The 25,786-nt window shown below is 57.1% G+C and overlaps 9 protein-coding genes and 1 non-coding gene across 10 annotated transcripts; 6 read left to right on the plus strand and 4 right to left on the minus strand.

Moving 5' to 3' along the window:
- Positions 1 to 221: 221 nt before the first annotated feature.
- On the plus strand, positions 222 to 5,740 carry F5144DRAFT_544808 (pectate lyase superfamily protein-domain-containing protein; the record flags this gene model as incomplete). The annotated part of the gene is made up of 12 exons (XM_066787320.1): positions 222 to 839; positions 891 to 993; positions 1,068 to 1,126; positions 1,400 to 1,525; positions 1,607 to 1,682; positions 1,762 to 1,847; positions 1,910 to 2,335; positions 2,399 to 2,500; positions 2,549 to 3,957; positions 4,169 to 4,436; positions 4,530 to 5,412; positions 5,715 to 5,740. The coding sequence occupies 12 exons, from the start codon at positions 222 to 224 to the stop codon at positions 5,738 to 5,740; spliced, it is 4,182 nt and encodes a 1,393-aa protein (XP_066646200.1).
- Positions 5,741 to 6,649: 909 nt separating this feature from the next.
- On the plus strand, positions 6,650 to 11,006 carry F5144DRAFT_483536 (PhoD-like phosphatase-domain-containing protein; the record flags this gene model as incomplete). Its single annotated transcript, XM_066785398.1, has 6 exons — positions 6,650 to 7,444; positions 7,504 to 7,986; positions 8,718 to 8,966; positions 9,083 to 9,544; positions 9,663 to 9,756; positions 9,814 to 11,006. 6 exons carry the CDS (start codon positions 6,650 to 6,652, stop codon positions 11,004 to 11,006), a joined length of 3,276 nt encoding a protein of 1,091 aa, XP_066646201.1.
- On the plus strand, positions 8,427 to 8,515 carry F5144DRAFT_t39. The gene has a single exon. It is a non-coding gene; the product is annotated as a tRNA-His (tRNA).
- A 730-nt stretch (positions 11,007 to 11,736) lies between the features above and the next one.
- On the plus strand, positions 11,737 to 14,214 carry F5144DRAFT_590079 (kinase-like domain-containing protein; the record flags this gene model as incomplete). Its single annotated transcript, XM_066790126.1, has 6 exons — positions 11,737 to 11,866; positions 11,946 to 12,403; positions 12,539 to 12,716; positions 12,923 to 12,935; positions 13,293 to 13,906; positions 13,949 to 14,214. The coding sequence occupies 6 exons, from the start codon at positions 11,737 to 11,739 to the stop codon at positions 14,212 to 14,214; spliced, it is 1,659 nt and encodes a 552-aa protein (XP_066646202.1).
- Positions 14,215 to 14,809: 595 nt separating this feature from the next.
- On the plus strand, positions 14,810 to 16,214 carry F5144DRAFT_526365 (uncharacterized protein). The gene is made up of 3 exons (XM_066786829.1): positions 14,810 to 15,072; positions 15,134 to 15,209; positions 15,770 to 16,214. The coding sequence occupies exons 1-3, from the start codon at positions 15,002 to 15,004 to the stop codon at positions 16,151 to 16,153; spliced, it is 531 nt and encodes a 176-aa protein (XP_066646203.1). The 5' UTR covers positions 14,810 to 15,001; the 3' UTR covers positions 16,154 to 16,214.
- Positions 16,215 to 16,808: 594 nt separating this feature from the next.
- On the minus strand, positions 16,809 to 17,846 carry F5144DRAFT_505162 (ankyrin repeat-containing domain protein; the record flags this gene model as incomplete). Its single annotated transcript, XM_066786443.1, has 1 exon — positions 16,809 to 17,846. A coding segment is annotated over exon 1 (666 nt), but the record flags the coding sequence as incomplete, so codon positions are not given.
- A 453-nt stretch (positions 17,847 to 18,299) lies between these two features.
- On the minus strand, positions 18,300 to 19,403 carry F5144DRAFT_483119 (uncharacterized protein; the record flags this gene model as incomplete). Its single annotated transcript, XM_066785374.1, has 1 exon — positions 18,300 to 19,403. A coding segment is annotated over one exon (1,104 nt), but the record flags the coding sequence as incomplete, so codon positions are not given.
- A 1,237-nt stretch (positions 19,404 to 20,640) lies between these two features.
- F5144DRAFT_105649 (uncharacterized protein) lies at positions 20,641 to 21,752 on the plus strand. Its single transcript, XM_066782102.1, has 2 exons — positions 20,641 to 20,989; positions 21,056 to 21,752. The coding sequence occupies exon 2, from the start codon at positions 21,056 to 21,058 to the stop codon at positions 21,641 to 21,643; it is 588 nt and encodes a 195-aa protein (XP_066646206.1). The 5' UTR covers positions 20,641 to 20,989; the 3' UTR covers positions 21,644 to 21,752.
- Positions 21,749 to 23,131, minus strand: F5144DRAFT_561199 (uncharacterized protein). Its single transcript, XM_066788243.1, has 3 exons — positions 22,874 to 23,131; positions 22,243 to 22,804; positions 21,749 to 22,182 (listed from the first exon to the last, which is right to left on the minus strand). The coding sequence occupies exons 1-3, from the start codon at positions 22,874 to 22,876 to the stop codon at positions 21,884 to 21,886; spliced, it is 864 nt and encodes a 287-aa protein (XP_066646207.1). The 5' UTR covers positions 22,877 to 23,131; the 3' UTR covers positions 21,749 to 21,883.
- Positions 23,132 to 24,567: 1,436 nt separating this feature from the next.
- Positions 24,568 to 25,744, minus strand: F5144DRAFT_484452 (uncharacterized protein; the record flags this gene model as incomplete). The annotated part of the gene is made up of 2 exons (XM_066785445.1): positions 24,568 to 24,691; positions 24,765 to 25,744. 2 exons carry the CDS (start codon positions 25,742 to 25,744, stop codon positions 24,568 to 24,570), a joined length of 1,104 nt encoding a protein of 367 aa, XP_066646208.1.
- Between the last annotated feature and the right edge of the window lie 42 nt (positions 25,745 to 25,786).

Consider the following 25,786-nt stretch of genomic DNA (forward strand, 5'->3'; position numbering starts at 1 on the left):
GCAGAGTGATGCGATTGTGCTGAGGTACCTGCCTACCGAGGTAGGTAGGGGTCCATCAAGGCGTCCGACTCCAGTTGGAAGTGTGGCAGCAGGCCCGCCTCTTGAGAAATACACATGGTGTGGTATAATAGTATCCACCTTGAAGTCCCTCAATGTGCATTATGTACCGCTTCAACAGCAAGCTGCACTTGTCTGTCTCACAGACACACACAGAGGGCAAGATGGCGCCCTCACACCCTCACCTCCCCTGGCTTACCCTCTTCTTCTCATTCTTCGCTCTCTGCACTGTATCTCTTGACCCCAACGGCATCAGAAAAATGACAGAGCAAAACATCGCTCGACGCAAGGCCTTCCGGGCTGAGCCTCGCGCCAACACGGCTGCCTCTATCGCGGCCGCTTTCAACAAGCACGCCACCATCAGCACCGGGCGCCTGGCGAGTGCCAGAGTCACCGTTGCCGAAGCCCTCAAAAAGGCAACTGCTTCAAACAAGGAGCGCTGCGAGAGTCCTCAAAGGAACGTCTGGTCCGCCAACCCGGCAAGCACCTCGCACGCCCGCCGAGATGCTGGCTCCAAGTCTTTCACTGTCACCTTAGACGTTGCCGCGGCCGCGGCCCTTGTCGCCGAGGTAGACGCTGCTGCTGAGTACAAGAACGGCAGTTTGTACAAGGACTATTCCCGCTTCGACACGCTCAGCAAGCGGCAGCCGATGGAAAAGCGAGCCGGCGGCTACTGGGTGGCAGATCTTGACAATCTCGGGACGCAGCCGTTTGACAACGATGCCTCTTACAAGGTGTTCCGCAACGTTAGGAGCTACGGTGCCAAGGGGGACGGCGTTACGGTATGTCGGATATCCCTTTCTTTTTTAGACGAGTAACCTGACTCGGGCTAGGATGACACGGCTGCCATCAATAGGGCTATTTCTGACGGCAACCGCTGCGGCGAAAACTGCTACGGCTCGAGCGTGAAGAGTGCTGTGGTCTACTTCCCTCCAGGTGAGCTTGCTTGTCTGCTCGTAATCCTGCTGTTTATGTAGGGATGAGGGCTGACAAACTTCAAAATAATACAGGAACGTACCTCGTCAGCGGCTCGATTGTGTCCTACTTCCACACGCAGCTTGTTGGCGACGTAAGTTGTCCTCAGAAACTCCCGTTTTCTTTTTCTTAGCTGACCGAGTCTCAACTACCAGCCGACCAATCTCCCCGTCATCAAAGCCGCCGCCTCTTTTGTTGGATTTGGTGTCATCAGCACCGACGTATATGTTCCTGATGGCGGCACGGGAATTGATGGCAATCCCAAACAATGGAACATCAACACGGTCGATGCTTACCTTCTCTTCTTCCCGTTAGCCCCTGAATATCACCAGGGCAACCAACTAGACTAATTCTCTACATGCCACAGGCCAAGTTCTACCGTCAAAGTCGCAACTTCATCATCGACATCACGGCGACAGACCAGGGTGCATACATCGCAGCTCTGCACTACCAGGTGGCGCAGGCGACGAGTCTGACCAACGTCAAGTTCGTGGTCTCGCAAAATGACGGCACAACCCAGCAGGCTATCTATAAGTGGTGACAGCGGCACCCGGGAGAATGACGGCGCTAATAGATCACCCAAGTTGCCGAGAACGGCAGCGGCGGCTTCATGAGTGATTTGATCTTTGAAGGTGGCGCATTCGGTATTTGTAAGTGAAGCCGGGCGAAGAAAACCCGGTGACGAAGACGACGGAGAAGCCTTGCTGACCATGATTACCTTTGCATCAGATGGTGGAAACCAACAGTTCACGGCTGCTCGCATGCGGTTCATCAACTGCCGCACAGCGATCCGGCTCATTTGGGATTGGGGATGGGTACGTTTGTGAACTGGAGTTTGATACCAAGGGGATATGAGCCATGACTCTAACCTTCACAGATCTGGAGGGAGATTTCTATCTCGGGCTCACAGACCGGCATCAGCCTGCTCTCGGAAGACGGCGTACACCACACCGGCTCCATCCTGGTGCAGGACTCGACCTTCACCAACACCGACACAGCCATCCTTACCTTCCCGCCCGTGGCCAAGAAGAATGCGGGAACAACTGGCATTACCCTAGATAACGTCGGCTTTTCCGGTGTGAGGGCGGCCATCGCTGACAACGCCGGAAAGGTCTGGCTCGCCGGCAGCGTGGGCAATGTCGATACTTACACCCTAGGACCGGTCATCTTCGGCGACGGCGGCAACTACACGCTCGGCACCATGTCAACGACACCTCGCCTCGCCACCCTTACCGGGTCTGGCAACGGGCTGTCGAAGTCGCCCTACTTTTCGCGGCAAAAGCCGCTCTACGAGGGCGCGGCGGTTGTCTAGATGAAGTGGTTTACGAAGGGAGACGGCGTCACGGATGATACCGCCGCCTTCCAGAGCGTCATCAACAAGCACGCCGGCACCGGCACAGTGATCTTTGTGGATGCCGGCTCGTACATTCTCACCGACACAATCACCATCCCCTCGGGGACGAAGATTGTAGGCCAATGCTGGTCGCAGCTCGTCGCCTCGGGCGCCAAGTTCTAGGACGCTTCCAACCCGCACGTCCTATTCCGCGTCGGCGCCAAGGGCGGCGAGACGGGTAACGTCGAGATCCAGGACCTGCTCTTTACCACCAGGGGGCCGACGGCGGGCCTCATTGCCGTCGAGTGGAACATGGACGCCGACGGCCAGGGCACCGCCGCCATGTGGGACTGCCACGTCCGCATCGGCGGCGCCGACGGCACTCATCTCTCGGTGGCTGACTGTCCGGCCGTGACCTCGGGCACAAACCAAAACTGCATCGCCGGCTCCATGATGTTCCACATGACACCCACCGCCAGCGCCTACATTGAGAACATATGGCTTTGGGTTGCCGATCACGACCTGGACGATGCCAACATGACCCGAACCTCTGTGTATGTGGGCCGCGGCATGCTGGTCGAGAGCGTCAAGCCCGTGTGGCTGTATGGGACCTCATCCGAGCACGCCGTCCTCTACCAGTACGAGTTCCACCGGGCCAAGGGGGTTCTCGCGGCCATGATCCAGGCCGGGAGCCCGTACTACCAGCCAAGCCCGCTGCCTCCGGCTCCGTTCGCAGCCGCCGTCGGCGCGTTCCCCGGGGATCCCCACTACGACTGCCCAGACGGGAACAAGGCGGGCTGCGATGCCTCTTGGGCTGTCCGCATCGTGTCCTCTTCCGACATCATGGTTGCCGGCGCGGGGCTGTACTCGTGGTTCCAAACATACACCCAAGCCTGCGTCGACAAGCAGGACTGCCAGATCACGCTGGTGCAGATGAAGGACAACTCGGGTGACATCTACTTTTGGAATCTTATCACCATCGGCGCCCAGACCATGATCAGCTCGGACGCCGGAAACGCCCACACTGACATCAGAGCGCTGGACTACACCCAGGTGGACTACCACCCCTTCTGGAGCCAGCTGTCCGCTTTCGAGCCGCCCGAAGTCCCCGACGATGGAGGAGGAGGCCCCGGTGATGGAGGAGGAGACCCCGGGAATGGAGGAGGAGAGAGCGGCAGCCTCATCTACGTCCCCACAAGCATCTGGGCCCCGGGCGGCGGTGCCACGGCCTCATGCATCCCACCGTGCACGCTAGTGCTCCCCCCGTCGCAGCTTGGTTCCACAACAACCATCTCGTGGCCGCCGCTGACCACGACGCTGCTGTCGTCAGCCGAGGGCGGCGGCATCCAGACCATCACCACCACCATCTCCATCCCGGCCATCACCACAACAGCCATTGACTGGTGGCCCGTGACAGTCAACGTCGGGGACCCGACCACCGCCGTCTTCAAGCCCGTGCAGAGCGTCAAGCCACCCCCGACCCAGATCACGCTCCCCTCCAACGTAGCAACCGCACCTCCCTCACCAATCCCCCAGTACTCCAACGGCGCCCCAGTCTCCCCATCAGGCACCCCCACCACCACGACGACAACGTCAACAACCCCCCCCATCTTCTTCCCCACCCCCCACCCCGTAACCATCCAACCCCAACCAACCATCTCAGTCTTCCTACCAACCAAGAAACCCACCACCACCACCTTACCAGCGTCGACAGTGACCTCTGGTTCCACGGTCATCACCTTCCCGCCCGTTACAACGACAGAGATCGACACGGGGCCCATTCTTACCTATGCCAGCGCAAAGCCTACATCGGTATGCGACGTCGGATCGCAAGGATGTGGGACATATGACTGCCGGGAGTTTGGTTGTGGTGACTGTCGGGGGTTTGGGCTTGACTGCGACGGCGGCGGTGGAGGAGGAGGAGGGGGAGGAGGAGGAGGAGGTGGTGGTGGTGGAGGCTGCGGTATCTACGGTTGCAACGGCGGCTGCTCCATCTCTGGATGCGGCGGGGGGTGCGGCCTGTACGGATGTGGCAGCGGCTGTGCGCCGGGTACCGGCTGCCCTCCAGGAAGTGAGTGTACCCCCTGCGCCATTTTGTTCCACAAGTGGTTCATCCTGAGAACATCATGTACTAACAAGTCCCCCCCCCCCCACCACAGACCAGTGCCCGCTCAACAAGTGCGGCGGCCCAGGGTGCAAGAACGGCGGCTGCGGAAAGCAGTCCGAGGGCGACTGCGAGCCGCAGACAGCGGACGACTGCACGCTGATCGTGAGCAGCACGCTAACAGCCACACCAAGCAAGTACAGCACCACGACGCGGACCGACTGCCGGCCGTACGCCGACTGCGACGCGACCGACAAGACCACCACACGGACGCAGACCGGGCCCGAACCCTCCTACGGCACCGTCACCGTGACCGTCTCCAACCGCGACATGGACCGCCAGCCCGCCAGTCTGGTCAACTCGCTCGCATCCCAGATCATCAGCGAGCAATACAGCTGGGACCTCACCCGCTTCGGCGCTATGCCCACAGGCGGCGGCGGCGGAGGAGGTGGTGGAGGCGGCGGCGGCGGCGGCAGTGGCGGCGGCAAAACGAAACCCACGGGCCCCAACGGCCAGGCGGGCGTCTACTACACCTGGTTTGTATCCCGCAAACTGAGCACCAGCGCATACGGGCTGGGCACGTACGACGGGCGCCCCCGCGACGAGTGCGACAACAAGGGCGAGTGGGCGGATGAAGATTTCGGCATGTCGGAGTGGGTGTACGACATCCCGGCCCTGACTGTTTTTGGGGATGAGTCGTGCTCCTACAAGGCGGTCAACAAGGATGAGGACGCCGTGGCGGACGTGTTTATGGGCACGATGACTTGTGAGAAGTGGAAGGACGCCAAGTGCTACGAGGAGGATCCAAGGGGTCCGAACAAGGAGGATTGTGGCCCGGATCATTTTGTGTTTCGCATGGCGTGTTGCAAGTGGGAGTGGGGTTTTGGAGGAGGACTCTGGAGGAGCCGTGGCTGGGAGCAGACCTCAAGGCCTCCTTGTACATGTACGCACGTCGAGTTCGGGACTCACGTCGTATCGGCCCCTGTGTTCTTCTTAGTCAGTCTTGGGCATACCGAACAATTAGCTAAGAAAGAGATAAGCCCATTTCATCCCACCCGCTATAATGTTTCGTGAGTTTAAAAGAAGCAACGGAGTTAAAGAGCAGGGAGAAGGCCTCAAAGCCTGCCGGAACGTCAATGATGTACGAATCAGAAGACAGAATGTCAGCCACCAATTCTTATTCGATACTACCTACCTTATCATCATTACCCAACCTCTGTCTCCTGCACCCTTTGAAACAAACAGACAAGGAAGCCTATCACATTTCATGAGATTGATGGCTGGCACCTAAAGCCTGCTCTTACGGGACCGATAAGACATGAGAGGGCTGAGTCGTGGCTCCATAGGCTCTCGCATGCGTTTGCTCGGCCCAAGTCATCATTGGCAAGGAACTGTAGTTCAACGCTGACATCATGTTGGGTTCTCCCGAGGCAGTGCCTCGTCGGCAGGCAGCCATCGGGAGACTGCACCAGCCCGCAAAATACATTGTGAAATATGCAAAGTCGGCAGAAGCTGGGGTGAGATGTCAGATCAGCCACGGCTGGCATGTCGGCTTCCCGCCAGATACTGCGGGCTTCCGAACCGCCAGGGGTCTTTATGCATAGCACCCTTGCGCGGCCTGTTTGTTCGGGCCGTTTCCCCGGACTGCAACTGGCCCTTCAGGAAATGATTCACATGCTCTAAAAGACATGGTAAACCGAACCTTTGTGAATGTCTAACCCCCCCCCCCCCAAAAAAATCAAGAATCTTCCAAGACGTATGTCAAGTTCACCACTCGCTGATGAGCTCGCCAAAGGAACAAAAGCACAGGTATGCCGCACCCTCGCTGAAAGGCTGACTAATAGGAGCGACAGAACGACCGCCAACCCAACCATAGCAAACAAAACGATGGGTCCCTGACCAATACCGTGAATAGTTCGGAAGGGAGAGGCCTACAATGCAGTGAACCGCATCGAAGCGTGTCGTTGTCCCGATGGTTCATTCGAGAAGCCAGAGGCCCGAAGAAAGGGAAAATGAGCAAAGAATGAAGATTAAGCAGAGGGCATAGTGGGCATATAAAGTCAACCGGAGGGGGACCATTGCCCCAGACTTCTCCATCCTCCATAGCGCAACCGACCCTGCCCTTCCCTGACATCTGCCCAAGCCAGGTGAGCATGTCATCATCTATCTTGTTTACCACCATGTTGGCGCTTGCAGCCCCTGCGTGTCTAGCACTTGTTTTCTTCTTCCGCAAATGGCGGGCCTGGCGAGCCCAGAGATGGGTGCGTGGGCAGTTAGACGTGGCCAACTTCCACTATGCCCCCGACCTTGAAGGCGATTTGCAAGAACGCCTCCGTCTGCGTGCCACCGAGAACCGCCGTCTGAAGGTGGCGTTCGGCATCGAAAATTCCCTGACAACCACCTCCCCGTCAGTCCACAGCGCGTTCCTCAAGACGGCGTCCGGGGTCTTGAACAGGAGGGGACGCAACTGGGAGGAGCTCTACGGAATTGCCAAAGCCTTCCTCAAGGCCGAGGTCGAAGCACACGAAGCCGCCGGGGAGCGCAGTCTGCGCCTCGCTGAATCCGTCCGCTGCATGGTCCTCGCGGTGGTCCTCTTCGACAGCTTCGGCATGGACGCGACCACCATCCCCCGGTCCGACCTCGTCACCATCACAACCGAGATCAACAAGCAGTGGCTGCGCTCCAAGAGCCACCCCACCGACGTCACACCGTCCGAGCTCCTCAACTCAACAATCGCCTCACTCAACATCACGTCGCGATCCCCGGGGGCAGAACACACCGCGCTGTCCCCGGTCGAAGTGCTGGGCCTCCTCATGCCGCAGTACGAAACGCTCTGGCGCGTGGTGCTGCTGACCTTTGTCACGGCATACCACCACCAGCCGGCCGCCGACGCGGACGCCGCCCAGCGGACAGCCACCGTCCCCAGCTGCCTGGGCGACCCCTCCCTTGAGAGGGAAGCCCTGAAGCTCGCCAAGGTACGGACCCTTCCCATCCTTACGTCCATCCCCCGTCACATCACTAACCCCCCTCGCAGGAAGGCCTCCGCCTCTACCCCTCCAACAAACACCTCTACCGCACTGCCCTTCCCACCACCGACACCCCCTCAACCTCAACCTCGACCACCACCCCCATCACACCCACCCCGCTCCCAACATCCCCCACCTCCCCAATCACCGCAGTATCAGCCTCCCTCACAACCCTGCACCGGCACCCCCTCATCTGGGGCCCCAACCCAACCACCTTCCGCCCCTCGCGCTTCGACACCACCGCCCTGACCCCCGCCCAGCGCCAGGCCTATGTGCCGTTCTCGGTGAAGCCACACAGGTGTCCGGCGGCGGGCGGGTTTGGGGAGCGGATGGTGGTGGTGTTGGTTGTGGCGCTGGGGAGGGGGTGGGGTCGGAATAATGGGGATGGGAGGGGGGAGGGAGAGGGGGGTGATGGGGAGGGGGTTGATGGGAATGGGAAGGGGACTAGGAAGGGGGTTGTGAGGTTTGGTGGGGATGAGGGTGGGAGGGCGGTGGGGGAGTTGCCGACTGGGCGGGGGGAGATGGAGGAGTGGGTTTGGGAGTGGTGATTCTGGTGATGGTGATGATGTCTTTTTTTTGTTTGCGGTTGCGCGATGTTTTTTTTTGTTTGTTTTTTTGTTTTGTTTTGAGTTTGGGGGTTGGGGTTAGTGATGGGAGTTCGTTTCTGTGGGTGTAATTGCTGGCAGATGTGGAGGCGGGGAGGTACTTGCAATTGAGCGCAGTGCGGGCAATGATAATTCCATCAATTCATTTAACTAGCGGAGATACATAACTATGGCGATTAGAAACTGATGATGCTTGGCAGCCTTTCTTTTCCGAGACATCTGAGATCGCGAAGATGCGACGCGTTTTGGTGGAATCAACTGCCCCGCTTGCTGCCTGCCGGGCACCATTGTCTTGAGTGGCAAATTCGGCCAAAATATGCATCAAAGGGTGACTAGTCTAGTGGTCAGGACGTTTCGTTGTGGTTCTTCCACATGCAAAACCGAAGAAACCCCGGTTCGATTCCGGGGTCGCCCACACTTTTGCTTCGCCCCTCTGCGTGTCTAGCTTGTCTTGCCATTTCTGTTTGGCATCTTAGACTGAGAGGACTGCCTGTTATTGTCCCCACCCCACCCGCTCGGTGCCAGGTCGGTTCCCACAGAATATTTTAAATTCCTCGTCACCTAACTTTTTACGGTTCCTCCGCAATGGCGACCACTCGGCTAGATGACGCAAACAGTCCTTGACCGAGACCGACTTTGTTAAGTGGTACTCGGCTATGCCCGCAAGTTACGGGCCTGCATCTCCTCTGCATGTGCCCGGTCGCCCCGGTTCAAGATTGACGCACATCTCGGAACATGTTGCGAATCCGCGACCCGGGATTGGCTTGGGGCAACCCCACGTGCATTCGCCCATGTCACTCTTCCGGGAACACGACAGCAAGCAACACCGGCGGCCGCCAAGCTGGGAATGTAAATCCCGAGGTCTGGTTAGCGACGGCCTGGTTTTGGAATAGTTTAAGATGGGAAAGGAACCACAGGGCAGGGCAGTCCCCGGGGCTACTCAGGCATAGCTCGTTGCTCGGTGCTCACCTCCCACAACTAGACGGTCCAAATCAGACCTCAGTTCTCGGCCATGCTGTACCGTCTCGGCCTAGGCGCCCTTGTCGCCGCCTCCCTCGTCGAGGCATCGTTCGAGAGAAACCTTGCTTACAGCAGCCCTTCGCGGCGTCACCCAAGCCTGGCGGTCCCGCTCGCCCATGTAAACAAGCGGCAAACTGGCGATGTCTACGCGCCCGCTGAAGTCAACTTCACGCACGGCGTTGCCTCCGGTGACCCCTATGCCGACTCAGTCATCCTGTGGACCCGACTAGCCCCGACCACCGAGAGTGTTGCCTCAGACCTCGTCCCTGGCGGCGTGGTGCCCATCTACGACGACTCGGAAGGAGCTCAGCCGTCTAGCAAGGCCGCCTGTGTCGAGTTCAAGATTGCCACGGACTTGCCTCTATCCAACGTTGTGGACCAGGGGCGAGCTTTCACGACCAGCGACGTCGACTACACGGTCAAGGTGAGTCTCAACACACTCGATTAATGCGAAACCCGCTAACGCCTCACAGTTCGAAGCCAGCGGTCTCCAGCCCTTCACCACCTACTACTACCAGTTCAATGTCTGCGACTCGGACAAGGCCAGCCCGCTCGGCCGGACCAAGACCATCCCCTCCAAGACCCAAAAGGTTGACAGAAACATCAACCTCGCTGTCTACTCGTGCAGCAACTACCGTGAGTCGCTTCCACCCCTTGACTACCTCCCATTTTCCCAACCTTAACACGACACAGCCGAGGGCTACTTCAACGCGTACGCCAACCCGGTGCGCAAAGAGTCGGTCGACTACGTGCTGCACCTGGGCGACTACATCTACGAGTACAAGCCGGACTCGTCCATCGCGAGCCGCAACCCGCAGCCGGACCGCGAGATCTACACGCTGTTCGACTACCGCACGCGCCTGGGCTCGTACCGCACCGACCCCGACCTGCTCGCCTCGCACGCCAAGTTCGCCTGGATCCCCGTGTGGGACGACCACGAGGTCGCCAACAACGCCTGGCGCAACGGCTCGAGCAACTCGGATGGGGAGGTCTTTCGCGCCCGGAAGCAGGCCGCCGTCCGCGCTTATTTTGAGTGGATGCCCCTGCGCCAGGCTGATATGGACGACAGCCTGCGCATCTGGCGCAGCTTCTCGCTCGGGACGCTGTTGGACTTGGTCATGTTGGATACCCGCCAGTATGACCGCGACCTGACGGTGTTGAATGGGTTGGCGGGCATCGGCGGGAACAGCCAGGAGGTGGAGAAGCTGGTGGACCTGCAGAACCGGACCATCATGGGCTTCGAGCAGGAGGCGTGGTTCTACGACCAGCTGACGCAGTCCTCCAACCGGGGCGCCGCGTGGCGCCTAATCGGGAACCAGGTCATCTTCAGCCGGATGACGCTGGGGATCCTGGGCGACCAGCCGTTCAACCGCGACCAGTGGGACGGCTACCTCGCGAACCGCGACCGCGTGTACCAGCACCTGGCCGACGGCAAGATCAACAACACGGTGATGCTGTCGGGCGATTCGCACGCCGCGTGGGTGTCGGATCTGGCTTGGCTCGGGAAGAGGGACTACGACGAGACGACGGGCGAGGGCGCGTTCGGCGTCGAGCTGGCGGGCACCGCGGTGACGAGTTCTAGCCCCGTGGGCGGCTTGCCCAAGTTGTTGGCGAAGCCGCTCTCCGAGTGGTTGATTAGCAAAAACCCCGAGCTGCAGTGGCAGGATCTGTTCTACCGTGGGTATTTTGAGATGAGCATCGGGTACGAGGCCATCGAGGCCAAGTTTTACGGTATTCCGGATGTCAAGGTCAAGAGCGACGACGAGATTCTGCTGGCGACGTTTCTGATCAACAATGGAGAGAACAAGCTGGCGAGGAATCCGACGGTGGGCGGTGGGCGGGCCAAGGGGGGCGCGCTGAAGAACGGAAAGGTGCCCCTGGTCTAAAGGGCGATCTTCACGTCCCTGAATCCGACAGTCCGACTCAATTTGGGGGGTCCGCTTTGGATCGGACAAACTATCGAGGCGTTGTAATTTTGGATATCCAGGCTGCCGTTGGATAGGAGATACTACCTTATTCAAGTTTTATGAGAACCAATCCGATGCTCGCATCCATCTCCCGCCGGCCATGCGATACCACTATGCCGTGGTACAATGATCCCTTGACGTCTGTGCTGCGCCACGGATGTCGGCAAGTCGGCGTTTTGGCTACCGGCAGTTGGGCCGGGTATCACAAGGGGCTCGATCCTTCGGGTCAATTCGACCGTGCCCACCCACTGCCTCGCTCTCCGGGCTGTCGTGAATGACTAAGGAATGCGCGTAACAATCCCGGATCGGATGAGATTCTGTCCGCCGAGCCAACGCCAATTCTCACCAAACCAAACAGAGAGGAGCAGAGGCTGACAAGCAGAAGGCGGTGCTATGGTCCACGGCCAACTAGATCGTCCGACCGGCTCGCACGGGTTCGGATCATACACAGAGATCAAATCCGGTAAATGATCGATCTAGGCAAAATGTAACACCAAGGAAATGTGATAGATATCACGAGTCTATGACGAGTATATAATCTATATCATGGCGCCACCTTTACCAACATGAATCTAGCCACCCACAGCCAGACAACATCACGATCACAACAGTATCTTTACACACCGCACTCGACTTCTCAGCCACCACCATGAAGTTCACTCAAGCCATTGGCCTCCTGGCCACCCTCCAAAGCGCCCTCGTCTCCGGCAAACCCTGTGGCCCTCACCGCCCGCATTGGAAAACCCTTGCGCCCATCCCCCTGAATCCACGCCAAGAGCGTAAGTACCTATTAATCCTCCCCCTCTCCCCTTAAAGCATCGCTCCCCCCCAACCTCAAGATACTAACCCCCCCTTCAGACACCACCCTCGCCCTCAACACCACCCACCTCGCCATCCTCGGCGGCATCGTCCCCACCCCCCACACCAACCCCCCCCTCTTCACCACCACCCCGCTCCTCCAACTCTACAACACCCTCACCCACACCTGGCACCCGTCCCCCCTCGCCCCCCTACCCGTCCCCCTCAACCACCCCAACGCCGCCGTCGTCGCGGGGCGCATCTACCTCCTCGGCGGGCTGGACGACGACGCCGCCGACGGCGTGTGGCGCGGTACGGGGAGGAGTTGGGTGTGGGATCCGAGTGGGGGTGATGGTGGTGAGGGTGGGGGTTGGGAGGCGTTGCCGGCGATGCCGGGGGTGGCGAGGGGCAGTGCGGCGGTGGGGGTGGATGAGGAGAGGGGGTGGGTGGTTTTGGCGGGGGGGATGACGCAGTTGCCGTTGGTGGAGGGGATGGGGGTGCAGGAGAGTGTGGATGCGGTGGATGTGTTTGATGTGAGGGCGGGGGAGTGGGTGGTGGATGTGCCGGAGGGGGTGCGGGTGATGCCGGGGAAGAGGGATCATGCGGGGGTGGCGGTGGTGGACGGGGTGATGTATGTGTTGGGGGGGAGGGAGGTTGGGCCGGTGAATGTGCGGGGGGATGTGTTTGCGCTGGATTTTGGGCGGTTGGAGGAGGGGTGGGTGACGAAGAGGGGAGTCATGCCGACGCCGAGGGGCGGGGTGTGTGCTGGTGCGGTGGACGGTAAGGTGTATGTCTTTGGGGGTGAGGGGAATCCGGCAGAGGGGAGCGACGGTGTGTTTGACCAGGTGGAGGCGTACGATACAAAGACGGATACGTGGGAGAAGGTCGGGAAGATGAAGGTTCCGAGGCACGGCACGTACGCGGCTACGATCGGTGGCGGTGTGTACATTCCGGGTGGTGGCATCAAGCAGGCAGGCGCGCCGGTGGACGATTTTAATGTGTTCTACCCTTGATTGTTGGACCTGGCATGGCGGAAGCGATCAGTTGGATGTGAGGCGAGTCGGTTGAGTTGGGGGTTGCGGGTTGGGGGTTGCGGGTTGGGGGTTGGGGGGTACTAGGGGACACATGAGGGTTAGAGTTGGAACTTGGAAACAAGGACTGAGTTAAGCAGGGTATAATATTATTTACTCCTTATAGACATTATACATTGTGTACCTGGCACTGAATGCTCTCAAAAGTTTCTACATAGCACCCAGGACTCACATACCCCTGAGGTCACGTGGGCTGGCGCCCCTTTATTCAGGGCGCTTAGGCCTCGCGCCCAGCTAATTGCAGCCAATCGCGCCAACCGCCAACGGACTTTCTCACTTCCATCCCTCCAATCTTCGTGCCTCCTTCATGAGCCAGCCTCTTGACCTTGACACTTACACCGCATAATCTCACCATGACAGTAAAATACCTCCTTAGGGACAGGGACAAAAGTGCCACCCAACACGACGGAGCCGAAAGCCTGGCCGTCAATAATAAATTCATCTACCGCTTCCTGACGCTTCTCGCTCTAAAAACCACAAATCGCTTCTACGGCTCCAATGGCCTCTGTTCAATCATCTCTCCACATCTCATCGTCAAGAGGGGCCCGTTTGCCCACCTAACCGAAGCCGCCACGTTAAGATTTCTCGCCGAAAAGACGTCCATCCCAGTGCCTCGAGTGCACTGTGCTTTCCTCCACAAAAACCGAGCTTTCATTGTCATGGAGCGACTCCAAGGCGTCACCCTCGCAGAGGCCTGGGATTCACTGTCGGACGCCCAACGCGGTGCCATCTTTGCGCAGCTCAAGTCAATATTCCGGGAGTTAAGGTCGCTCCCACCACCCCCCGGTGTAGGGATCCAAAGCTGCGTGGGCGGCTCTCTGCGCGACTGTCGCATCCCCCAATCCCTGCCTAGGTTCGGGCCCTTCAAAACAATCAACGAGTTCCACCTGTGGCTCCGCGAGGGACTTCAGCTAGAAGAGCACCTAGATCGTAAAGACGACTAGGACTGGAAGGAGATCAAACAAATGGTAGCTAAGCAGGACGGGCCATGGCCGCCACCAGTCCTCACCCACGGAGATTTGCATCCCGGCAACATTATGGTCTCGGGCGATCGCGTCACCGGTATCATCGACTGGGAGTTTGCTGGCTGGTACCCCCACTACTGGGAATACACTTCTGCATGGTACGGCCATCATACCCGGCATGGGTGGGAAGACCTGATCTTGAAATTTCTCGACCCCTATCCCGAAGAGCTAGAGATGGAGAAGATACGTCAAAGGTGGTGGGGAGACTTTTGAAGAAATACTAAACCTTGGTCTAATCAAGTTGAAGTTGAATTCCCTTTGGCAGGCCGCAGGCATGATTAACCACTGCCTGGGTTTCTGCTCCCCCTCCTTCCGGTTGACAAAAATAGGGTGAGGTGACACTGACTGAACCCCCAACGGCTTCACAGGGTTGGCCGCATCTCGTTTCATGGGCCGGCGCCTAGGGGATTGATAAGATGCGCGTTTAACTCAGAGTCCGCCATTGGCTTGCTCTGGCCCCTGCCAAGACAAAATCATCGATTGTTGCGCAGCACTGTATTATGCCTGCGGCCGAGCTGGTCTCCGTTGAGGGCCAACATTAACGCCCACAATCGATGGCAGGCGCGAAGGTGAAAGATGTCGGTGAAAGGAAAGAACTATAAGAAATGTTGCTTCGCAACTGGTACCTCTTCAACTTGTGGCAAGCCCAATTTATTCAACCAGGGATCACCCCGCATCCTCTTCTGCTTGAGACTCGGGCACTCTGTGGCCAAAAAAAAGCCGAACATCAAGGGGAGGTGCCGCCGAAACCTTCGACTAGAAGAACGAAAAGAAAGCCATTGGAAAGCCCAAAGTCTATTTTTTATTAACTCGATTTCCTGTAACTATTTAAATCATTTTGCTTGGTTTTCTTTGCCTCTTCTTTTTCTTGTTTTTTTCTTTTACTTATTTCTTTTTTCTTGATTTCTTGCTCCTCATTCGAGTTGGGCGTCTTTTGGCCAAAGGGTCGGGCTCTGACGACTAGCTGTCCACGACTCCCCGTTCCTTTCAACACCACATCATGGTTTCAAACAAGAAACAGCTGTACGTTGCCTTGTACCCCAGTGGAGTTCCTGGAAACGAGGAACGAAAGTATTTCGCCCACCCCCTCCTTCCATCCTGTCTCGGATTTGCCACTAACGCGGTTTGATAGGTACCACTGGGGCTTTCTGGTTGGGCCCAAAATTGAAGAAGGGAAACAGGTCCCGGGCACGCGTTACCACTGTGAGGTGCAAACGCCTGGACGTCTTGGCGCGTTGCGCGCGGGTTGCACACCACTTTTAATTTTTTAGGTCGACTGGAAAGGGGAAAACGAACTGCAAAATAGAAATGGCTATACCAATCGCCCTACTAGATGCGCGGACTACCTGTTTATATATTTTGATAGATCTAACTTAGTAGTATCTGATTTTACTATGCGATCGGTGATGCGGATAATGCGCGTTGAGATATTGATGGATTTATCTCTGTGTCCAATTTTTTTCGAACTTTTTCGAACTTTTTCCAGAATTTCTTGGCAAAAACCATCAATCAACATCATCTTCAACATATATCTATCAATATCTCAACGCGTATTATCTGCATTACCAATCGCGTAGTGGAATTAGATACTACCAAGCTAGATCTATCAGAATATATAAACAGGTAGTCCGCGCATCTAGTAGGGCGACTGGTATAGCCATTTCTATTTTGCAGTTCGTTCGCCCCCCTTTCCAGCCGTCAAAAAAATTAAAAGTGGTGTGCAGCCCGCCCGCGCGCGCCAAGACGTCCAGGCGTTTGCACCTCACAGCATGTCAAGAACCTCCCCGTGCAGGGCTGGGTGTACGAGGACCGTCCCCTCATCGATGTGCAGTCCACCACCACCCTCCTCGCCCGCATCCTGATCGCCAAAATTGAAGACGAAGAACGGCTCATCAGTATTTTGGAGAACACACCCGTCGTTCAGGGCGACCCCAACTGGCGCTGCCGTACCTGGGTCCACACCGTCCTGGAGAACATCAGAAAGGACGGCAAGGCCATTGGAACTTCCAACCTCAACTGGGCCCAAATTGAACCATTGGCCCGCCAATATGTGGCGGGAAAAACTGACAGCGGGAGGTATGGTGTGAATCAAGACATGAGCAAGCCGAAGTCGACATGGGATTTGCTTGAGGACAGAGAGCTTGTGCCTTGAAGCTGTGTTCTCTCCATATACTCTGCCTTTTGTTTTGTTTTGTTTTCTTTTCTTTTGTTTTCTTTTCTTTTGTTTTCTTTTCTTTTGTTTTCTTTTGCTCGGTTTCCTTGACTTCTCTCTTTTCTCTTCGGTTCTTGCTTTTGGCTTATCTTTTCTTTTTGTTTGGGGGAGGGAGGGGGTGGAGTGTTCTTAGACGATGGAGTGTTGTCCACCTGCGAGTCCAAGACGAAGGCTGCCCGTGTACTATTGCTCAAATTACACGCATTTCACGTTTTGTGCTGATCCCTGCGTATTATCAACGGCTCTAAGTCATTCGTATTCATGTTCGCGGACGAGAACTCGCTGTTAACTGAAGGCCCTACCCCTGAGAGATTCCGAACCGCCTCTGTTGGCTCACCCCCGCCTTTCCTGCCGTAGTCGACTCGCCGTTTTGGACTACCTATCTAAACTTTCAATCAAGGTGTATCTCTATGCTAACTTCGGCACTTCATACCAGAAACATCACCGATGATCTGTCTACACGCCATCCCAGGATCCCACCGCGCAGTAATCACCAACCACCCCCACCACCCATACTTGACGCCGCAATCAACGGGCCTGCGGCCAGCGCAATAGCATTCTGCAGGGTCGGGACCAGCCCCCCCATCTGCTGCTGCAGCCGCTGCGCGACAGCATGGTGGCCCTGCGCGGCAGCCATCTGCGCCGCGGTGCGCCCAAAATTATTAGCGTGCCACGCGTTAGCACCATGCGCCAGCAGCAGCCGCACCACGCCCTCATGCCCCCCGTTCGCCGCCACCAGCAGCGGCGTGTTGCCGTCCTCGTCGCCGGCCTCCACGCTAGCGCCGGCGCCGAGCAGCCACCCCACGATGGAGGCGCGCCCGTTCCACGCCGCCATCAGCAGCGCCGTGTAGCCCTTCTGGCCGCGGAAGGCGGGGCTGAAGCCCCGGCTGAGGAGGAAGGTGACGATGGCTTCGTGGCCCGCGCCCGAGGCTTGGATGAGCGCCCGGTGGCCGGCCAGGATGCGGCTGGTGGGCTCGGTGGGCAGGTCCAGGAGGAAGGTGAAGGCGTGGAGGTGCCCGCAGAGGGCGGCGGCTTCGAGCGCGATGAGCCGGTGGTCTTGGGTGGTGGAGAGGTCGCAGTCGAGGATGGCTTGCAGCACGTCGACGTAGCCGTAGAGTGCGGCGAGGCGTAATGCCCGGCCGCCCATGTCGTTGCCCAGGTCGCCCCGTTGGACGAGCAGTCTGACGGCGTCAACCTGCCGCTGGCGGGTTGCGGTCATGAGCGGTGTCCATCCGTCTACGCTCGTGGCGTCCAGGTCCATGCCTTGGTTTAGGAGCAGGGCCAGTGTTTCGGTGTCGTTGCAACTTGCGGCTGCGTGCAGGAGCGTCCAGCCTTTGCTGTTCCTGAAGGTCGTGTCGTGGCCCCCGTCGAGCAGCAGTCGCACGGTGGCGGCAAAGTCCCGGAATACTAGTGAATCGGGGGGCGCCCAGTTGTTTTGGTTGACCAACGTCAAGTAGTCACCCCGCTCGAGGAAGGCCTTCACTGTGGAGGCGTGGCCGTTGAGCCGGGCCAGCGTCAGGGGTGCCTCATCGGGATTGCTATCCAAAGTCGCCGTCTGAACGACATCCAGCAGCGCCGTGACCACCTTTGTATTACCCCTCACAGCGGCCCAGTGAAGCGGGGACCGACCGTAGATCCTGTCTCGCACAAAGGGATTCTCCCCTTTTTGCATGAGTGACCTGATCCAAGAAGGCGGCAGTCCAAGATAAGAGGCGGCCGTCAGAGCTGTGAATCCCTCGGGAAGTTTCCCCTTGTCTGGATTCTCGTTCTCCCAGTAGAGGCGGAACCATGTCAGAAAGCGTGGCGAGGTCGGGTTACAGAGTGTAACCACTGCGTTGGCGATAGACTCTTGCCTCTCGACAGTTGACGCCCGGAAATGCGTCATCCAATGCCGAGCAGCGTAGTTCAGAAAGGGGTGATCTTGAAGATACGGCTCGACAGGGTCGTCTCGCCCCAACGGGTTCTTCTCGAACTCGGGCTGTAGTAGATGATGGATACAGCACTGAGCCAGGACGAAATGGCATGTCGGCGCGTGCCAGCGATGCTGCGCACCAGACATGGGGAGGTGCTCAGCATGGAGCACCCCGGCCGTCTCATCAATCAAGCGGACAGTCGAGTCCACTACGGTCACTAGTCCGCAGATCTCGCGGATAATAAAGTCGTTCTCAAAGTCAATGTCAAAGCAATCGTTCTCCGACATGGCGGCCAACACAGAGGCCACCTCCGCCACGGTCAACGGCTCGACAGCTGCCACCACAATCTGCACCACGCATTTGGCCTTGTCAACATGGTCGCTCTTATGGAGGATCTTGTTGTATGCGCTTGCGAGGTCACCCGGGAGCTGCCAAGCGACCTCGGCGATGTGGTCTCGGCTGACCTTGAAACCCCTTTTGATGGCGCTGAGCGTGTGATGGGCTCGCAGGTATGTCATTTGCGCACCGCTCAGGAGGGCATCCCGAAGGAGACGTCGCGTGTCTGGCCCGAGGTGCGGCGCGTGGCTCTGTATCTGCGAGTTGACGAAGATTCCAATCTCGTGCGAAATCTTGCTCCGTAAGGGGTCACACTCTCCACGGACGTGGACGGCATGCTCGCGCGAGTCGTTGAATAAATCGCGGAGCCGGGAGTGGATCCGATTGTAGGGCCTGCTGGTTAGGAGAAACTTGAGGTTGAAAGCTTCGCATTCCTTGGACTCATAAAGCCGTTGTAAAGCCTCGGAGAGAGCTGTCCATTCCTCTGGCTCGCACTCATCCACCGCATCGAGGAGACACACGATCTCACCGACGCCCCTTTGCTTTGCCGTTTGGAGAAGCAGCTGCCAGAGATGTTCGAAGTGCCAAGGCGTCGTCGTCATCTTTGTATTAAGCAGCCCCTGACTCTTACTCGGAAGTGGGATGTTGTCCTGGCTGAAAAGTTGGAAGAGGATGCGGCGGAGGGCGTTGATCAGGCCTCCCTGGCCGTCCGGCTCGGCCTCGAAGAAGAAATAGCAAACAGTTCCAGAACTCAGGTTTTCGGTGAGGTGCTTTACCAGAACGGATTTACCACACCCGGCGTTTCCTGACAACCAAAGCAGCCTCGAGGACTTGCTGTCCCTCCATTCGTGAAAGTGGTCGCTCGAAAGGAACCAGTCGCCCGTGTTTTTAATCTTGTATGGGATTTTGTCCTTTGGATCCACATACTGCGGCAGCTCCATCCGGCTCAACAACTCCTCGCGTCTCTTCTCGAGATTAGGAGGCGTGGCTCCGCCGGGTGCTGAGAAGGGAGATGGTCAGGGTCCTGGTACGGCGGGCAGAACAAGGTTCGCCGGAATGAAGACATCTGACTGTCCATGTGCATAGGATGGCCGCGGGCATGACTTACTGCCATTGTAGATGGTCACCGGCGCATTATACTGAGATGCGGAGCCGGCTGCTTTGTTACTTGTGGCGGTCGATAAAACGCCTGGTTCCATATTGAATCTTTCCACCCAAGGCAGTAGTGGTGTGTTGGTGGGTGTTGTTTTGCAAGATACAGGAAGGGTGGAAATGTCATTTCACGTTTTGTATGTTTAAGAATAATATCCCATTACTGAAGGGGGGGGGGGGGGGGGGAAGAAGGCTACAAGTAACAACATGAGAAGCTGACCTGTGAAAGAGGAAGGAGGCGACAGATCTCCTGTTCCAGTTTCTGTCGTATACTCAGTCGAAAGTCAAGTCATGATAACCGGTTCCTTTCTCACTGGCCAAAGTTTGCTTACACGTGGCCATGGTCCTCGATTCACGTTTCCCTATAAACAGAGCCCTCGCTTCGTCAAATCAATCACGAACCTTGAAACGCCAGGGCCTCAGCGATCATTACGGGCACGAGGAGGAGTAGCCCCATCAACAGAAACCTGCACATTGGGGCGCTCCCTTCCCCTTGTGTAGCGGCGGCCCTTGTCAGAAACCCGGGGGCCAGGGGGGTGTCTGGACTAGACGGGGGGGTGGGGGGCTAACATCTCCTGGCGCGCGACCACCAGAGAATAAAGGCATGCATCAAATTTACCCTTTCTTACACGCGCAGCATGCGCCTAATGGGTGGGTTTGATGGCCCAATGGATCACTTGAGCAGGCTGGAAATGGGAACTGCCAAGGAAGTGGTTGGGCATCTATGGCGCCCGATATTTCAGCCTCTTCTCTCGCTGAGACAACAGCTGCCGCTATAGTTGGATGGGTTGCAAGAGGGCTTTTCGGCCTGATACAAGCCGACAGAAACAAGGCAATACCGTCCCCGCCAAAGCGTTCACGGTGCCGCCACGTTTGTGTACATGGACCCGTGGACCTGCCGCATGCCTTATTTCCCACACCTCAAATCAAAACGTTCTGGTCACACACCGTCTTCCAAAATCATATGGATGCCATTGGCGTGAGGAGTTCTCAAACCTGTGCGTCAATCTGTAAGTCGGCCTGACTCTACCACCTCCCCAGTGATTCGGAATTCCTCAGTGACCCCCCAGCGCAGGAGGAACCTTGAGGCTCTGGAGGCGGTGACATCAGGCGTCGACACGACTTCAGCTAGACAGAGGGAGATGGGCGCGTCTGCCCAACTGTTGAGCCTCGAGGTGGCTGTTTGGGATGGGCCGCTCTCATGGGCCGGCTTCATCAAGAATAAAAGAGCGAGGGCGAGGCCCATCTGTGTCATTTTGCCTTCTCTCTATCCCATTTCTCAGGACAAGAACCAAGAGTTGCCCGCCACGAACTAGTATTCCCACATTCACACCCTTTTCAGGAACCACGACATCGTCACAGTACTCTCGCGAAGGTACGCCCTCGGATCCCTCATCCCCAGCCCCTATCCTCTCCGAACAGTGCTAAATTCCCACCCCAGATGGGCGTCACAGACATCCCCAAGGAGGCCGAGAGCGCCATGGGGTACATCGTCAGTGCCAAGAATATCATGCGCGGCTGGATCACGAAGTGGCAGAAGAGCACCACTGCCAGCAACGCCGTCGACTACCAGAACCGCGAGGCCAAAGTCAAGGCGTTCATTGCACGGCTGGACAAGGTCTGGCTCTTCCTGTCCAACCTCCAGAAGCAGACCGAAGAGCACACGCCGGCGGTCGGCGCGGCGATCATCACGCTCAAGGACGTCGCCAAGAAGCTCACCAAGAGCTTTCCGTCCGGGTACACCTTGACCGATGTCGGCAACGTCGTCACCGAGCTCGAGCAGGCGCGTGATGCCGTCAGGCGCGCGCGCCCGGGCGACCTGCACCACGCTGAGGGTAATAAGCTTCTTCAGGGCGGGAAGATCCAGATCAATGGCTCCCTCGCTGCCACCCAGAACAAGGAGCGCCGTTTGGTCGTCGAGTCCAGGTTCAACGAGTCCAGCGACGGCACGCAGATCAACGCCCCCGTTTTTGGGACCGCCGATGACGTGCAAAAGATGTTTTTGGCCATGAATGGAATCAAGGCGTGAATGGAAGAAGGGGGCTACTTAGGTATCGGTGTCGCTCGGGAGGGGGTAACATGACTGGACTGAAGGGCGGAATTCCATGTTCACGGGCGCTGGGCGTTTCACCGATCGTTTTTGTGGCCGTTGTCTTTTCATGTTAACCCGCTCACCCAACTACCTAGTTTTTCTATGTAACATTTCAACTGAATGGCGTTCTAATAAGTGCTTTCTGGTGGTGCAAGGGCTGATGTCGGTGGTTTCTAGCTAAACTCTAGCCTGCAGGAGCATTGTAAAGGCATCTGGCGACATCGCTCCGTTGATCTGAACGCTTTTTGCAGAGGCCTTATTGCCCTGGATGAGGTGGCTTGCCGAGTACCACTCCTGCATGCCCACAGGGCCGTTGATCTGGAGCGCCTGGTCTGCTGTCATGTTCTCGCTCACGATGAGTTGAGCCGTAGACTCGTCCCCATTCGCAGTGAGAGGGGAAGGGCGGCGGCCGCGGGCGCGGCTAGGCGGTTCGATGGACGCGAGGTCGTCGGCGGTGATAACCAATGTGCCGTTGTCTATGTGTTCTTGGTTTAGCTACGGGGCCACGGTCACAGGTACCAGATTCGAATACTCACCTTGGACAGGCCGAGAGCGGGCCAGCTTTCCAATAGCCAGTCCCTGGTCATCTCCCACGACAGACCGGACGGCGGTATCCACACGCTCGAGCAGGCGCGTGTTCAAAACCAACGTGTCTTGCATACCCCGGCTCAGACCAACGTGAGCGACGCTAATGCAAAGGCCCAGGTCGTGTTTAGCACGCCCAAGACTCACCATAGCCGAGCGTAGGTCTCCTTCATCCCGCGACCCGTGTACGAGCTGATAGAGAATCTGGGAAAAGCGGCCTGATCTCTTGCGCTGGCCACTCGTCTGGATCCGAGTCAGGAGGTTGACCAAGCCTTTGACGGATGCATCCACCGTGATCAACTCGGAGGTGACGGCGGCCGTCTGCAACGCTTCTTCTTCCTTGACGAGGGTAACAATGCGCTGGGTCTCGACGAGTATCTGTCCATGTTGTTTGAGGATATGAGTCAACCCCTGCTGGCGCTGGTAAGCTGTGCGGAACCGGGCTGCCAGCGCGATGGCCGACTCGATTTCGCCCAAGACAGCCGTAACGGCACCGAGGATTTCTAAACCAGACTGCAAGTCCGGGCCATCAGATGATCAGCTTGGGCAGGGAAGGCCTGAGTGCATATGTGCTTCACTGACCATGGTGCCTGAAAGTGCCGCCTGACCGCCTATCGAAACGAACTACCTAGGTAGAGATGGCGAGGACCCGGGGACTAAAGGACGGATGATGGCCAAGTGCCACTTCTTTTCCCGCTTTATTTTCAGCTGTTCTGTCACACCACTGCATTTAGGGGGCCTAGGGCTGTGCAAAGTGTGCATATTAGGCACGCATTAATTGGTGTCCATCATGCGTGGCACACTGCACTGCCAACCTGCCCAGCAAGTTCATTAGCTCTGGTTCATCAAATAGAGGGGAAGGTCACCTCGCTTTTTCTCGGCCATTTGATATCACTGGCTCATGACATGATCCACGTCTCATCCAGTGTTGCCAATTCGATTGGTTAAAGCCCTTGAAGGTAAAGAAACAAAAAGTGGGTGAAAAATAGTCGGAGGGGGACATAAAAGAATTGATAAAAGAATATATATAAAACAACTCGAGGAAACTTGAAGCTTCGAAACCAGACATCGGATAGGGGACAGATAACCCAGGGACCCCGAAAAGCAACGGACAGAGCTCTGACATGAGAAACATATACTGAGCGAAGAGATTCAACGACTGAAAACGAAAAACGTTTATATTAAGGGTGCCAGACGCGAAAGAATTCGAGGGCTCCAGTTGAAATTCCAGCTCCCAACTTCCAAGGAAACAGCTCCAAGAAGAGAACCCTAGCCGCCTCGGTTGGCTCACCCTACGCCTTCCCTACCGCCTGGCAGCCACTGGCGATGTCCAGCATCGCCCCCTTGCCTCCCCCACGAGGACACTGGCTACTGGGGCGGAACATAGACGTTGATCCATCTTGTGCTATTCTGTCCGAAGGCTGCATAGCATGCCTCATCCGGGCCCGCAAAGAGCCATTTCTGGCCCCAAACGTAGTGTGTAACAGAACCCTTGGCTAGACTGAGCGTAATACGAGGCATTACGCCACCCTTCGTCGGAGCCGGGAAGCCCAGGACCACAGCTTTCGAATTGTCTGACATCTTTTCTGCCCATACCAGTGTGACGTCGTCGCCGTATCCGTACTGGTACAACGTTTAGCAAACTTGTTTACCGTTGGGTTGGTTTCAGCAATTAGATAGGCTTACCCATCTTTTGACTGTGCCAATAATATCTTCGTCGCTCCAGCCACTGACTTCCACTTTTTCGTCGAGTGAATACTCCATAGTTTGTTGGTCCATCTTGAACAACGTCTTGTGTAGGAGCTGACGAAGAGAAAAGGAGCGGGAAGTCGAGTTATGGAATCGCAAAAAGAATACTAATATCGAGGCGATACCCAAGGCTTTTGTAGCATGGGCGCTGGGGGGGTCGAGGCTAGTTCGGATCCCTTACAACAAAGATTCAAGCTAATGACCAGGTTACGGTCCACCTTCAATAGTCATTTGGGATTTGCATCAAACTCGACTCTTTGACACCCCTGTCGGGGGGGGGGGGGGGGGGGTAATGTTGGTACTGTGACCTACCTATACACGTGTTTGTTATGAAAGGTTGAATCGAACCCCTATTTAACAGCTAACACTTGGCTCCCGACGAAATTTCAGTCTATATAATACATGGAGACGCCACCAGGCTTGCATACGCGCTTGAAAGACTAACACGGAATAATAAAACAGAAGACCGTGAGCAGAAAACAACTGACCCTGGCTCCCCACTCACCATGACCCGCGGATGGGATGATCTAAAATACAAATACTGATAGCATGAATGAAGGCGGGATATTGGCCTGAGCGTGACTGGCGTCGACCGCCTTCTCCCATCTAGGGATCCGAGCGCTGGAGCTCTGGCAGCAGTTGAGCTGCCAACTGGACAGATACGTAGCTGCAGCATCAGTTAGCATGCCGAATCAATCCCGCATTGGCATTTGCATGTACGCACTCTGCATCACCGTCGTCCGCTGACTCGGCGTCTTCGTCCTGGCCAGGCTTGCGCAGGGCGTAGTGAGAGTCTGTCAAGGAGTCCGGTTGACTGGGCGTTTCGAGGAGTTCAGAGCCGCTCATTTCGGCGTGAGGTTGTGGTTGACCGGATGAGGCGGCCATATCCGCCTCGGGTTGGAGTTGAGCCTGGGGATGTGGCTGTGGTTCAAGTGGAGGGCCCTCTTGATCTCCCACTATAGACGAGGTAACGTGAGAGCTGCCATTGAGCCTGTCGCCATCTGAAGCCGGGCCGACACCGGCTGTTGGCGGTGGCGGAAGCTGCTCCTTGGCCTTGCGTTTTCGGTTCGGCTTCGGGCCGGTATAAAGCGAGCAACTCGAGGTGTTGTCGAACCACTTGCAATTCGAACAGCTGTTGTGGTAACTTCCCGGGAGCACACGACAGCTCAGGAAGGGGCCTAGGGCATATTTGGAACGTTTCTCAGCGCACTGGGCGCATGCTACGGCAGCGTCTTGACCTCGCGAGTGAATCAACAATCCGTTGACGTAACTCGGTCTTTGCGAGGCGATGTGCTTGGCGGTGATCCAGCCTTGCACGAAAAGGATGGTTTCGCGGCTGGGCATGCGGAAGATGTTGCGCTGAGTGTCGTGGACGAGGGACTGTTCTGTCAGGGCATCCCGGATGAAAATCGAGACTGCTGGTGAGGCACGGTCTGCTTTGGCTGCGTTCCATGCCTGAACCAACGCGTTATCCTCGTAGTCTGCATCACGGACAGTCGCATTTGGGCGACCAGGGGGGCGGCCGCGGCGTTTCTTAGGGAAGGCAGCTGGGATGTCTGGGATGGGAGATTCCGTGGTGGGTAATGTGGGACTGGTGGTAGAAGTCGATGTGGGTTGTTGTTGGTGTTCGGTCAACTGGTTCAACGGCGTTGAGTTCTGCGATTCCTGTCCTGGCACGGTGTCGCCAGCAGGATGTTCGATCATCATCGTATCGCGCGCCATTCCGCCTGCCTCGGTCATATCCGA

Source organism: Chaetomium tenue (genome assembly GCF_020726465.1).
Source record: "Chaetomium tenue strain MPI-SDFR-AT-0079 chromosome Unknown F5144scaffold_2, whole genome shotgun sequence".
Classification (NCBI taxonomy): Eukaryota; Fungi; Ascomycota; class Sordariomycetes; order Sordariales; family Chaetomiaceae; genus Chaetomium; species Chaetomium tenue.

Excerpts from the sequence above, each read along its gene's own strand:
- F5144DRAFT_526365 (XM_066786829.1), top strand. The coding sequence starts at position 15,002 with ATGGTTTCAAACAAGAAACAGCTGTACGTTGCCTTGTACCCCAGTGGA. Across the intron at positions 15,073-15,133 it reads CCTGGAAACGAGGAACGAAA|GTACCACTGGGGCTTTCTGG; the intron begins GTATTTCGCCCA and ends GCGGTTTGATAG. Across the intron at positions 15,210-15,769 it reads GCACGCGTTACCACTGTGAG|CATGTCAAGAACCTCCCCGT; the intron begins GTGCAAACGCCT and ends TGCACCTCACAG.
- F5144DRAFT_105649 (XM_066782102.1), top strand. The coding sequence starts at position 21,056 with ATGGGCGTCACAGACATCCCCAAGGAGGCCGAGAGCGCCATGGGGTAC.
- F5144DRAFT_561199 (XM_066788243.1), bottom strand. Across the intron at positions 22,183-22,242 it reads CCGCTCTCGGCCTGTCCAAG|ACAACGGCACATTGGTTATC; the intron begins GTGAGTATTCGA and ends AAGAACACATAG.